The 14,476-nt window shown below is 42.9% G+C and overlaps 1 protein-coding gene across 1 annotated transcript in view; it reads left to right on the top strand.

Moving 5' to 3' along the window:
- The first annotated feature begins 3,255 nt into the window (after positions 1-3,255).
- The window catches only part of GTF2F2 (general transcription factor IIF subunit 2), a 144,833-nt gene continuing 133,612 nt past the window's right edge, over positions 3,256-14,476 (top strand). Inside the window, exon 1 of the mRNA XM_068526810.1 lies at positions 3,256-3,497. Within this exon, the coding sequence (XP_068382911.1) occupies positions 3,432-3,497 (66 nt within the window). The 5' untranslated portion in view covers positions 3,256-3,431. The remainder of the gene's footprint in view (positions 3,498-14,476) is intronic.

Raw genomic sequence — 14,476 nt, 5'->3', positions numbered from 1 at the left:
TACAACCAGAGCCAAGATGGTATACCCTGAGGATATGCTTGAGTGTCTGTCTCTGAAAGCTCAACTACATGGAAATACTGGAAACCCACTTAATTTGCAAGAAAGATGCTTTGCCTAGCTTCTGTCAGAGGTTTAGGACTATGGGAGGCTTAAGCTGTGGAGGCTTCTTTATTGTGCTTTGGTTCTGCCCTTGTTTTTTGAAGGTTCTCATTTATACCTGGGGTATCAGAAAAATTTCAACAAAGTGTCTTGTTGGAAATTAATATCCCCAGCCATCATCTGATGACTTTATTTCTTATCCCATTCATAATTAAAAGTTACTAGTTTGAAATTTTATATGTTTATTTTACATTCAAAGCCTTTGGTAAAGTCACATGTTAAGGATGACTGAAATAATTCCAGAGGAGCTCTGTGGAAGGAGCTGTAGAGAAATGCATTTGAACTAATGTGGTATAAAACTGTAATAAAATGGAAATTTCATGTATTTGCCAAAATTCTGAGTTTGTAAAATTACCTTCATTTCTTTGGCATCACATACTTACATTAATAATAATAAAATAAGATATTGACATTTTCCATTTAAAAAAAAAACTTGATTAGTCAATCATCTGGGAGTGTAAAGAATTTGTGAGTTTCCTTTTTGCGTGGTGACCTCTGTATCTGTCTGTGATGGTTAATTTTATGTGCCAACCTGACTGGGCCTCAGGTTGCCCAGATATTTGGTCCAACGTTATTGTGGGTGTGTCTGTGAGGGTATTTCTGGATGAATTAACCTTTGAATCAGTAGAGTGAGTAAAGTAGATTGTCCTCCCCAATATGGGTGAGCTTAACCCAATCAGTTGAAGGCCGAAATAGAAAAAAAGGTTCAGTAAGGGAGAATGCACTCTCTCTGCCTGTCTTCAAGCTGGGACACTAATCATCTCCTGCCTTCAGATTTGGACTGGAACTTACACCATCATCTCTCCTGCCTCTCAGGCCTTTGAACTCAGACTGGAAGCATACCTTTGGCTCCCCTGGTCTTCAGCTTGCCAAATGCAGATCTTAGGACTTCTCAGCCTCCATAATCATGTGAGCCAATTCCTATACAGTAAATGCCTATCTATCTATCTAGCTAGCTAGCTAGCTAGCTAGCTAGCTAGCTATCATGTGTTTCTCTGGAGAACCCTGACTAATACTGATTTTGGTACTGAGAGTGATCCTAGAGGAACAGGATGTTAAGGATAGGTTTTCCTAAATTGGTTCTGGGTTTTTGGAACTGGCTGTCTAATCTAATTAGATTTAAAGATGCTAATGACTCTATTTCAAGTAGTAAAGAGAACACTAATGGTCCCTGGCATGATTGGGCAATAGAGATACCTAAAATATCTGCACTGGATATGCCTAATTGACCACAAGCAGAAATCCATAGAACCTGTGTGAGAATGGATATTAAGGGTATGGGATCACGGTGGAAAGAACATAAAGAACATAACTGGGCCAAAATTATCAATGTCGGGCATATAATAGGCCCTTAGGAGGGTGAAGGATCTAGCTGTAATATATGTTACCCTGCTGGTCTCCAAAGTAAATCTGTGAATCTGCTTCATGGAGCCCACATCCTCCTTTCCTCTCATAGCTCATAAGCATCCTCTTCAAGCTGGAAGGAAATTTGAAAAGGACAGATAGGAGAAGTCTGTTCTTTATTCAGCAATGTAGGAGGATGCGGTGCTCAATAAGTTGTTTTTTTTTTTCTTCCTTATATAATCATTTAAAAACTTCACTTTTTCCTTTCTTCTCTAGGCATTTCTTCTTCTTTAGCTATTTGTTCTCCCCCAATCCCTGTAAACACACACACACACACACACACACACACACACACACACATTTTTAGGCTTCCCATAAGCCACAGATCAAGGCCAAGTTTCTAATCCTTTACTCTAAAGTTCATTACTAGGGTCATCCAGGCTACATTAAGTCTCTTCTCTTATGGTCTCATATTTTAATTTATTCCTTCTATTTGATCAAGCTGAAAGCAGCTCTCTTTATCCACTTGTCCTTTATATCTTTTAAGGCCATTTCCCAAGCTGTAACACAAGAATGCAATCTTCCTTTTTAACACATGCCTGGTCTCCTATTTTTCCTGTTAGTTTTCCCAGCTGATCTCAGAGACCTGACAGCTTTTCCTAGCCCTATGCTGCACAGACATGGAATTTCTTCAATTATGTGTATGGTTCTGATGCAGGATTCAATACATTACTTTCCATTCTTACAATATCTTACTGTCTGTTTCTCTTCCAGCAAATGTTCATTCAGCCAAAGCCTATTGAAATCTGACAGGGTGTCAAGCATTGTGCCAGATGCTGTGAATAAAAAATGAATAAAACACTATTTCTGCCTAGGAGGAGCTCATAGTCTAGAAAGCAAAGGCAGCATGTAAACATGTATATTATAGTGCATCGTGCTAAGTATCGCACACTGTGATGTGAAGAAAAATTAAACTTCCTCTGGGGGAGTTGATAAAAGATCTCATAGGAAGTGACATTTCCATTAGTCTTGACACCTAAGTAGGAGTCTGCCAATCAGAAGACAGAGGTGAGAATGAGGGTAAGGGAAGAATTGGGCATCTGAGTAAAGGGAATCCAGTGTGCAGAGGCTCTGAAATAATTGGGGAACATCCTGCTGTATTCAGGGAGGTCTGATGGGTTAGATGTGGTTGGATGTGTGGTGCATTGAGTGGCAGGGATCAAACTGAGAGGGCCTGTGTGGAGAGGATTGAATTTTATTCTAGAGGCAAGAAGAGAGAGAGGAAATTCTATAAGCAGGGAAGTTTAACAATCAGATTTGTCTGTTACATGTCTATTGTCACTGACCTAATTACAGGGCTCCGGGATTTGGAGTCTAAAAGTGGTGTACCCTACTTGTTTAATTGCAGGTGCTCAGGGTGGCCTTTCAATTGAGACCACTTGTGCTAATTCACTTTATTACTCCTACCCTGTCCTCCAAACGCTCTCTCTCTCCTTGGCCAGGGTTGGACAGATACTGACAGCCTTTGTCTCTTTGAACCCCATTTTTCTGTTTTGACACCTTCTTTCTTCAGTTACGCTGACCTAGTTTTTGAAAGTATTGCTGACGTTTTGGCCCATGCCACCCTATGCTCTAATCACTCGGGCACAGCCCACGGCAGTAGCCACACCCACTCAAGAAGTTGCCCGCTCAGGAAGTTTGTCCGCAGCAGCGCGCCGTACTGACGGTCGCAGCGCGCAGGCGCAGTTCCCGGCTCCCGGCGGCGTGTTCCTCTTTTCCCGGGATCCCAGCGTCCCAGCAGGTGGACCTCGACTCTTCACAGTCAGCCTCCGGCTCCGGCTTACCCTGTGCTCCGGTCCCTCGCCCCGCAGTCCCCCAGCTCCCGGGGCCGCTGCTCTGGCCCGCACGCCTCCGCCGGCGACAGACCCATGGCCGAGCGCGGGGAACTCGATCTGACAGGCGCCAAGCAGAACACCGGAGTGTGGCTGGTCAAGGTAAGGTTTGCGGGGCTCCCGCTTGCGCTCCTCCTTAAAGTGGTTTCAGTGACTTGAGACTCTCCCACCCCGTGCACCTTTTAAAGTTCTTTACGGCCTTCTCATTAGAGCTTCAGTTATCTTGAGAGGCAGGACTCATTGTTATGCTCGTTTGCAGACGAGGAGATTAGTTGAGGGACGCCCAGTGTTTTTCAGCCAATTAAGAGCCCGAACCTGCCTGGGATGGTGTCCTTTCCCCACGACCTGGTTTTTCTGGGGCCCTGTCTTGGTGTCCCCCAATGTCAGCCACCGCTCACATTGCATTTTATCCCAAACTGAAGAATTTCTGCATCTTCTCTTGGTGAAGCTGATTTTAGTTATCAGTCTGTATAAGGAAGTTGAGTGTCTGCTTCCTGTTAGAATTTTCTCAGCCAGAAAGTAGAACTGGTCTCTGCCTACCCTTAAAGTGTTCTTTTAGGTTGTTGGTTCTTATGAAGTTCTCAGGAGAACTGAGAGAGCTCTGAACTCAGGAAAGGAGAGGCCGTGGACTGGAGTGTTCTTTTAGAGCATGACCTGGTCTCTTGGAACTGTCAGCAAATGTCTTTCATTTTTTGTTTGTTTTGTAAAGACAGCAATCTTGATTAGCCCTTAGTGAGCACAGTATTTGTGCTTTACTTTTTCATATTGGGGAGTGTTGTCTTTTAGGAGGGTTTCATAAGACATATGTATGTTCAAAATGTGATTGTGACAGTATCCGAAACTCAAGTAAAATGTAGGGACCTTTGGTTTGTTAGATTTTTAAAAACTTATATCACATGGCTGAGTTCTCATCAGTTAAATCTGAGAGGCCCGTCCTGTCTGCCTCTCTGAAGTAGCTTTCTTATGCTTATTTGCTAGCAAGTCGAACCTGTATTATATTCTTCAAAGCACTTGTCAGTGTCCAAAGTGATTCTGTGTTCAGTGTTGATTACCTCCTTTTCCCCAGCACATGCACAGTCACATTTCGCGAGACTAGGCTCCTTGCCTGTCACACCCAGAACTGTGTTTGGCACATGGTAATAGCTCAGATATGTGATGAATGAATGAACGAACTCTTATTCTTCATCGCTAGCCTTAGCCTCTGGTACTCATTTGACTTATCACGGCGATATCAGTGTGATTTAAAATGATGGAGTAGAGACTTCCCTGGTGGCGCAGTGGTTAAGAATCCGCCTGCCAATGCAGGGCACAGGGGTTCAGGCCCTGGTTTGGGAAGATCCCACATGCCGCGGAGCAGCTAAGCCACCTGCGTACGCTACAACTACTGAGCCTGCGCTCTAGAGCCCGCCGAGCCACAACTGCTGAAGCCCGCGCACCTAGAGCCTGTGCTCCGCAACCAGAGAAGCCACTGCAATGAGAAGCCCGCGCACCGCAACGAAGAGTAGTCCCCGCTCGCTGCAACTAGAGAAAGCCCGTGTGCAGCAACGAAGACCCAACGCAGCCAAAAATAAATAAATTAAAAATAAATAAATTTATAAAAATAAAATAAAATGATGGAGTAAATAAGCATCTCTCTCCTCCTGCATGCTAAATGGAGGGGAATCATTAGGGAGGAGAGCTCCTTTACAGACTGAAAGAGCTTGCAAAGATGGTGAAGCTTGAGACGATGTGTTTGTGCTTGGAGTACAGTAAATGCTCAAGAAATGTTGTTTGCCTTACAGAGAGATTTGGATGGATGGACAGAGGCCACCCATAGTATCTCCGTAGTATACCATGGAGAGTGGAACTGAAATTCAAGAGTGAAAATGCACAGTAACATGCTATATCCTGGAAATCAAAGAGGAGATTATTATGCCTAGAGTAGAGGCTTGGGACTGTATACTGATACTGTCACATTGTGAAATGGGGATGTTTTAACTTTAGTCCACAAGAAGTGAGGAAACTTTTGGAGGTTTTTGAGTAAGGCAGGGATGCAAATGATTCTTTTAGGGGAAAAAAAAAAAACGAGGGGAAGATAACAAAATTAGACTCAAAATTAGAAAATTATCACAGGATCATAGGCATTTGATAGTGAATTCTGAGGAGTTAGGGAAACTTTTTCAGCAAAAGTTGTCAGGGTGTGGTGACTGACTAAATGAGGATGCGAAAGAAAGCAATGAATCTAAAGTTAAGAAATTTTAGTGTTCTTTCACATATGACCATTTGAATACATTTTATCACTTTAAAAAGAACTCACCTCAGACTAATGATTTGTTCTGTTTTATAAAGGTAGTTATAATGTTTCAATTATTTATTGTTTGCTGTATCATTGTTTCCTTACATCAATTTGGCCTGCAGTATTTCTTCTTTTTCTAACCTTATGTATCAAAGAAAAATAACAGGCTTGCAAATACTACATCTTTCCAGGGTGTGAAAGGGCTTTTTTTTTTTTTTTTGGCCAGTTCTTGTTCTCTGACAACCTTATCTCTTAAAGAGGATGAGAATTGCTATCAAATACTTTCTGTTCTAAAATCCATTCATGTTCCCTCGTTATTTTTCAACTTTTATTTCTGCTTTAGTTAAAGGAATGCTAGTAGGCAATGAGGTTTGATTTGCACACCTGTCAAATAGTTTGAATTTGTTTCATTTGTGCTGGGATTAGCATCCAGTATGATTTTCATGCCCATATCCTAAGCATATTTGGATTTTTATCTCTGAATTATAGGAATAAATTATATGAGAGCTTCAAGTTGTAATGGTTAATTTCATTTTCAGCTTTCTTTGTGTGATATTAAAATATAACATGTTGTTTATAGAGTTTGTTTTCCTTCTTACCCAATTAGAATTTGTGAATAGAACTACATACGACTTTAAATCTTTTCAGTACACGTTAGTATTTCTTATAAATAATGCCTTGAGTTCTGATCTTTGAGGATCATTTGTTGTAAAATACATGAGTTTCTTCCTAGAGTATCGCAAGTTTATGGGCCATTTTGTTCATATTTTATTAATTCCATCACTAGACAGATATAGAAAAGGATAAATACAGTAAGGGCTATACATACAAGATCTCTGAGAGTTTTAAGTAGGAAAAAAGTTGTCAGGTGGGAACAGGGAAGACTTTGGGGGAGGTGACATTTCAGAAGAGCCTATGGAGCTGATTGGTTAGAAAAAACTTCCCAGCAGGGCGGGTGAGTGTGTTCAGGAAAAGGCAAATACAGTGGAAGGTTGTGTACCAGGATATCCACTACCTGTAACTGTTCTGGCCTAATGAAATGCCATTTCTGGAGTTTTGAATATCTTAAATCTACAAGAGAATGATGATCTAAATAAGTTTTGATAGATAATAGACATGATTGGATTTAACTTCACAATAGATGTCACCTGCTGAAAAACATAAACAGCCGCAGTTTTTACCTGGGCAGGGAGCTAGTCCCTTGTAGTTTGCATTGCCCTATTTCTGTTGCTCAGTCTATGCCACTGTTAGGTTGCCAGCTGGTACCAAATCAGGATCTAAAAATGATATTAAAAAAATTTTTAGCATAGTTCTTTTGTTTGGCTTCCAATATTTATTTATTTAAAATGTATTTATTTATTTATTTTTGGCTGCGTTGGGTCTTCGTTGCCGCACGCAGGCTTTTCTCTAGTTGCGATGAGCGGGGGCTACTCTTTGTTGCGGGGCGAGGGCTTTTCATTGCGGTGGCTTCTCGTTGTGGAGCACGGGCTCTAGGCACACGGGCTTCAGTAGTTGTGGCACGTGGGCTCAGTAGTTGTGGCTCATGGGCTGTAGAGCACAGGCTCAATAGTTGTGGCGCACGGGCTTTGTTGCTCCGCGGCATGTGGGATCTTCCCGGACCAGGGCTCGAACCCGTGTCCCCTGCATTGGCAGGCGGATTCTCAACCACTGCGCCACCAGGGAAGCCCGGCTTCCAATATTTAGACTTCTGGAAAAAATCATCTTATCTAGTTATGATTGGCAGGAGGGTAGGGTACCTGATGGGGAAGAGGGGGAGATAAAGCTGCCAGGGTTTTTAGGAGTGGTGGGGTTTTTGTAAGTAATGAATATCATACTGGAGCTTGAATTATAAGAAATGCTATCTTTTGAGGGAAATGGACAGGTGGAGGTATTGACAAGCGCTGCAATGGGTCCAACCAACAGCTTCCTAGCCAGCAAAAAGGTGTGTTTCAAGCCCCATCAACCTTCCTCTTCTAAGCATTTTGATTGATACTTGTTGGAGGAGAGGATCAGGACAGGAGGGATGGACGCCATCCCCTGTGAATATTGGGTCCTCCATTCAACAACTCAAATGCCACCAAGCTCAACTTTTATTTTTTCACAGACAGATAAACAGTTGGACATTGGCAGCCAGAGAGAAAGCTATGTACCAGGGAGAGATGAAACCGGAATGGGTGATACCCCAGAGTCTTGCAGGAGAAAAAGGAACTTATATTTATAATGTGCCAAGTGTTTTACACAGCAAACCTGTGAAGTAGGTACTAATTATATTTTTCAGATGATAAAATTGAGGTTTAGGGAGGTTAATTATCTTGCCCAGGCATGGAACAGTAATTCAAATTTAGGTCTGTTTGGCTACAAAGCTTATGCCAGAAATAGGAAATGTCTTTTTTTCCCCTTGGTTCTCTTTAATGAATCATCTCCCTGGAGACCAGAGGTGAGGTGGGGGACTTTGTTTTTATGGCCTTGGGTCTTGTCAGCTCCATATGTTGACCTTCAAGGAACGTGTGAATAGAAGCTGCCTGTCATGGACTGGGTTCCCAGGGAAGCTGGTTCTGAGCAGGAGGTTAGCATGCAGAGGTTTGGTGTGGAGCGCTCCTGGGATCATCACCTATGGAAGGAAAAGGCCTTATGCACGATTGGGTACAGGGTGGTTTGCCCCAGGAACAGTGGGCGATCGTGGCCAAAGGGCCTGTCTTCCGTGGAGGCAGTTCCACAGAGAGCTAACAGCTGAGGTCTATCTGTGGTCGCTCCCAGCAGCTAGGGGAATAAGGCCTTCAATCCTAAACGAGGAAAAGCGTGTCACATCAGTGTCTAATACAGTGTCCAATACTCTGGGAGAAACAGGGCTTTGGAGACTAGTAGTTGGAGAACTAGATATTTGATGACGCAAAGTTGGCAAACAAGCTTAGGGGAGTAACTACTGTATATAATCACCTTAGCACCTTGGCTTCAAAGGCACTGTTGACCTTACAATTGACCTGTAGCTTGAGTGAGCGGATTGATTCATCCAACAAGCTTTCAGTGATCGCCAGTCATTGTTCTAGGCTCTGAGTGTGTTAAGGTGAGCAAGAACAGACATGGCCTGGGCTCTGTAAACTAGGATCTGTAGTCTGCTGCTGGAGAGAGACATCAGTCAAGTCCTGACGAAGGCAGTTCCAAACAGATACGGGCACTGAAGCAAGGAGGACTGTTCTGTGAGTGTGAATAGCAAAGGAACTTGACCTAGTCTGGGAGGTCAAGGGAGTTTCCCTGAGGAAATAATGCTTAAGTGAGTCATTTTCTTTTCTTTTCTTTTTTTTTAACATCTTTATTGGAGTATAATTGCTTTACAATGGTCAAAGTGAGTCATTTTCTGTCACACTCCCTGGTCTTGGGAAATCTGAGAAAACATCCCTGTACCCATTATCTTGTCTCCATCTCATTTTCTTTAATGAATGTGTAGACAGTGGAAACAACACAGATATCTCACAAGTGACATGTTGACAAGAGTGTTTTGCGGAAATTTACTAAGAATAGAATTCAGGTGTTCTCATCCAGAAAAAGGTAATTATGTGAGGAGACGATATGTTAATTAGCTTGACTAGCGTAATCATTTCACTGCATATATCAAATCATCATGTTGTACACCTTAAAAATAAAATATAATGTTTGAATTAAAAATATCAGCTGTCCAGGGGCTTCCCTGAAGGCGCAGTGGATAAGAATCTGCCTACCGCTGCAGGGGACACGGGTTCCATCCCTGGTCTGGGAAGAGCCCACATGCCACGGAGCAACTAAGCCCGGGCACCGCAACTACTGAGCCTGTGCTCTAGAGCCCACGAGCCACAACTACTGACCATGAGCCTAGAGCAACAAGAGAAGCCACCACAAGGAGAAGCCCGCACACCGCAACAGAGAGTAGCCCCTGCTTGCCACAACTAGAGAATGCCTGTGTGCAGCAACGTAGACCCAATACAGCCAAAAAATAAATAAAATTAAATCTTAAAAAAAAATAAAAATAACAATAAAAATAAAAATATCAGCTAACCAAAAAAAAAGTATTTTGGAGCCTTGGAACCATATATACCGTTATTTTTTCCTTTTCCTTCTACCTCTTTTTTCACAACTTAATGGGCTGGGACTTCTGGGAAACCCATTTCCGTAAGCTCTTGGTGTAGAAAGTTATATATGATTGACATAGTATCCTCATTGTATTCTACTATTTTTCATTACAAGGGTATAGTATTTTGGCAACCTTTTGAATTAAATAAGCTGGTAGGCTTACCTGGGAACTTACTTTTTTTTTCTTTTTGGCTGCATTGCACGCAGCATGCCAGATCTTAGTTCCCTGACCAGGGACTGAACCTGTGCCCCCTGCAGTGGAAGTGCAGAGTCTTAACCACTGGACCACCAGGGAAGTTCCATGGGAACTTACAGTTTTATTATAATAATGATGACAGTGCAGTATGAGTTCCAAACTTGTTTTTATCAATTAACTTCTGGGACGTAATCTTTTTTTAAGTTGGCAATTGCTTGTATTAGATACAATTATTGTACTGGATTTGATTCTTAAATTTGTTTTAGTGTATGGTATATAGTTACTTCACTTAGAACTATTGTCTTGTTGTTTGGTGGCCTGAATTGTAGTCTCCAGCAGTTTGATCATAGAATCTTCTGACCTGGTTAATGTACTGAAGAACAGTGGTCTCATCAAGAGCTCCAGAACATTCTTTTTTTTAAAATTAATTAATTTATTTATTTTTGGCTGTGTTGGATCTCCGTTGCTGCGCGCAGGCTTTCTCTAGTTGTGGCGAGCGGGGGCTACTCTTCGTTGTGGTGCACGGGCTTCTCACTGCGGTGGCTCCTCTTGTTGTGGAGCACAGGCTCTAGAGTGCAGGCTCAGTAGTTGTGGCATGCGGGCTCAGTAGTTGTGGCTCGCGGGCTCTAGAGCACAGGCTCAGTAGTTGTGGCACACGGGCTTAGTTGCTCCATGGCATGTGGGATCTTCCTGGACCAGGGATTGAACCCGTGTCCCCTGCATTGGCAGGCGGATTCTTAACCACTGCGCCACCAGGGAAGCCTAAAGAGCTCCAGAACATTCTTGTCTTCCCTTATCTTAATAGCATTTCAGGGAACCAGCAATGAGGGGACAGTGGCAGGTTGGAAAATGCTCCACTCTACTATTGGTGTTTTCCTCTCTTCCCCCTTATTTTAAGGTAGATCTCTGAAACAAGGTTTCCCTTTGAGAATGCAGTGAGATTTATTAAAATTAAATTCTGTATCCTGGATTTATCCTAATAACACCATCATTGTCATTACATTAACATTAGTAACACTTCTTCAACAATATCCAGTCATTAAAATAATAACTCTGTTCCTACTGTGTGCCAGGCTATTCTAGATGCTAGGGATGTGGCAGTAAACAAAACACACAAAATATCTACCTCGTGCAGATTGCATTCTAATGGGGAGGGAGAATGGACAATAAACAGATATGTATATAGCAGGTGATAAGTGCTCTGAAGAAAAACAAATTAGGGTAAAAGGTATAGAAGGTAGCTGGGGATGCTATTTTAATAACGTGGGGAAGGGCCTCACTGATAAGGTGGGCCTTGAGCAGAGACCTGAAGGAAGTTATGGGGGTGCCCTTCAGATATCTGGAGGAAGAGCATTCCAGACAGAAGTAACAACGAATCAAAGGCCCTCGGATGGGATGGTGTTGGGAATGTTCACGGATCTGTGTGATTAGAGTCAAGTGAGTGAAGGCAGTAGGAGGGTCATGGATCCATAGATCCATGAGGCCATGGATTGCAGCGGGCTGAATCATCTAAGACATTAGAGGATTTTTACAGTGAGTGACATGGGAAGCGAGTAGCCAAAGAGAGGCAGCTTGGCGTGCTGATTGTGGAGCTAGACTGCCTAGGTTAGAATCCTGGCTTCCCACCACTAGTAATTGTGGGACTTTGGACAAATGATAACTTTTTGGTGCCTTAGTTTCTTCATCTGTGAAATGGAATAATAATAGAGTTGTTATGGGATTAAGTGAAGCAAAATTTTAAAGTGCTTAGAAAAGTACCTGGCACATGGTAAGCACTATGTAGATGTCTGTTAAATAAATTGAAAGGCTTTGAGCAGAACAGTATCATCTGACTTAGGTTTTAATATGGTCACTCTGGCTGCTGTATTGAGACTAAAGTGTACATGGGCAAGAGTGGAAGCAAGGGAATCAGGAGGCTATTACAAGAGATGATGGTGACTTGGATTAGGATGGTAACCCTGGAATTGGTGAGAAGGACATGGAGTCCGGATATAATTTGAAGGTGTTGCTGACAGGCTATGTCCGTTGATTGGATGTGGAATGTGAGAAAAAAGGAGCTATTCAGGGTAACTCCAGTTTCAGACTGAGTGCCTGGAAGGACAGAGTCGACTTTTACTGAGATAGGAAAATTGCAGGAGGAACAGGTTTATGAGGGAGAAATAAGAGTTCTGGTGTGGATATTTTGAGTTTGAAATGTCTAGTGAATATTCAGATGGAGAGTTTGAGTAGGCAGTTGGATATATAAGTTGGGACTTGGAGGGGAGAGCTATAAATTTGGGAGTGGTCATTATACAGAGGGTATTTAAAGTCAAGAGATTGGATGAGATTACATAAGATTGAGTGTGGATAGAGAAGAGGAAAGGTCTGAGGACTGAAATCAGGGCCCTCTGAGGTTAAGAGGTCAGGAAGATGAGAATCTAGATGTGTGGAGACCAAAAAGGAGAGTCCAGAGAAGTAGGAGGAAAATCAAGAGAGATTGGGGCGACTGGAAGCCAAGTAAAGAAAGTGTTTGAAGAAGGAGGAAACAGTAAGTTCTCAAATATTGTTGATAGGTCTGCAAGACGAGGACTAAACATTGGCTTGGCAATATGGCGAGCTTTTGTAACCATGGGAACCAGTTTCAGCAGAGTAGTAGAGGGGAAGCCTGTCTAGAGCAGAGCAAAGTGGCAGAGGAGGAACTGTGGTCAGCCAGCAGAGACGGCTCTTCAAAGAGCTTTGCTGTAGAGAGGCAGAGAGACGGGACAGTGGGTGGAGAGAATTATAAAGCCTGCCCTTACCCGGTGTGCGATCATGAGTTACTTTGCTAACCTCCCTGTGCCTCAGTTTCCTCATTTGTAAAATGGAGACAATAAAAGGATTGTGTGAGAATTAAATGGTTAATATATTTAAAACATTTAAAAGAGTGCTTGTCACTTAATGTATTAGTTATCTATTGCTAGATAACATTATCACCACAGACTTAGTAGCTTAAAATAGTGTGCACTTATTATTTCATAGTTTCTGTGGATCAGGAGTCCTGGTGTGGCTTAGCTGGGTCCTCTGCTTCAGAGTCTCTCACAGGATGCAGTCAAGGTGTCAGCCAGGGCTGGACTCTCAACTGAAGCTGTGCCTGTGGAAAGATTGTTTCCAAGGTTCCGTGGCTGGCAGAATTCAGTTCCTCTAAGGTTGTTGGACCGAGGGCCTAAGTTCCTAGCTGACTGTTGGCTGGAGCCTGCCCTTAGTTTCCTGCCACATGGGCTTCGAAGCAAGACAGAGGTCACAATCTGATGTAACCTAATCACAGAAGTAACATCCCATCCATCACCTTTGCCATATTGTATTGACCAGAAGGAAGTCACAGGTCCTGTTCTCACCCTGGGAGAGGCAGTTACACAAGGGTGCAAATATCAGGAGGTGGGGATCATTGGGGGCCATCTTAGAGTCTTCTGCCGCATTTAGTAAGCGCTCTGAGTGTTAGCTATCACCATCATCATTGTTACTCTGATGGGGGAATAATTACGTAAAGGGAGTGGAGGAAAGGGTAGAATTGAAGGAAAGATGTCTTTGATTAGACTACAGGGAAAAATTCAATGCACACCTGGAGGGATTGGCCATACATAGTTCATCTGTTAAAAGGGGAAAGCAGAGTAAAAGCCCCACCTGTGGCTAAGCGGTAGATTGATTGATTGACTGATTGATTGATTTTTTGGCCAAGCGGTATGGCATGCAGGATCTTAGTTCTCGAGGCATGCGGGGTCGAACCCGCGCCCCCTGCAGTGGAATCTCGGAGACTTAACCACTGGACTGCCAGGGAAGTCCTAAGTGGTAGATTTGGAAGTATCCTTTTGATTGTTCGTCTTTCCTCAGTGGAAGAGGAAGGAAGAAGTGTTACATATTTGAGGAGTGAAGAGAACATGTGACCTGTCTGCAGTGGCTTTCGCACTGCAGGTGAGAACTGGCCAGGGAGAGGGTGTTAAATTGCCTGGCATCTTGAAGGGCTTACTTGATGTTAGTAGCCGTGTATTTCAAGGGAGACCGTTTAGCATGATTGTTTTTCTTCAGCTGCTCAGGTGCAAGTGTGGAGGAAGAATAGCATGATCAAATAGAACAATAAATAGATTAATTAATTAATTAAGTAGTAGTATAGCTTGGCTTTAATCAGCATTAGGTTCTGCCAGGCCAGTATGATGGAGGGAGTTAGGGGCAAGAGAACGGTTATAATGATGGGTTGTGAAATGTAGCTCTGTTGAAGAGAGGCGTGAGGACTTAAGCAGACAGGGACAGTGTACAGATGTAGAGTCTGTGATTTGAGGGATGGAAGAATTGTTGGAGTCGAAGTACTGAGGAAAGGGCCAGGAAGTTAAGAGGTGGTGGTCAGAATGGTTCCTTGAAATACAGTTTGCGGAAAGGGGTACTGTTACTGATAACGAGAAAGTCTTACAGTATCTAAATGTAGGGCTCATTTGAATCAGTAACTTGGAATATGAGGAAGAAAAGCCACCATCTTTCCCCTGAAGACTTTGTTAG

The sequence above is a fragment of the Eschrichtius robustus genome, chromosome 18, assembly GCF_028021215.1.
Source record: "Eschrichtius robustus isolate mEscRob2 chromosome 18, mEscRob2.pri, whole genome shotgun sequence".
Taxonomy (NCBI): domain Eukaryota; kingdom Metazoa; phylum Chordata; class Mammalia; order Artiodactyla; family Eschrichtiidae; genus Eschrichtius; species Eschrichtius robustus.
The sequence above is the reverse complement of the archived record's forward strand: the minus strand, read 5'-3'. Positions and strand labels throughout refer to the sequence as shown.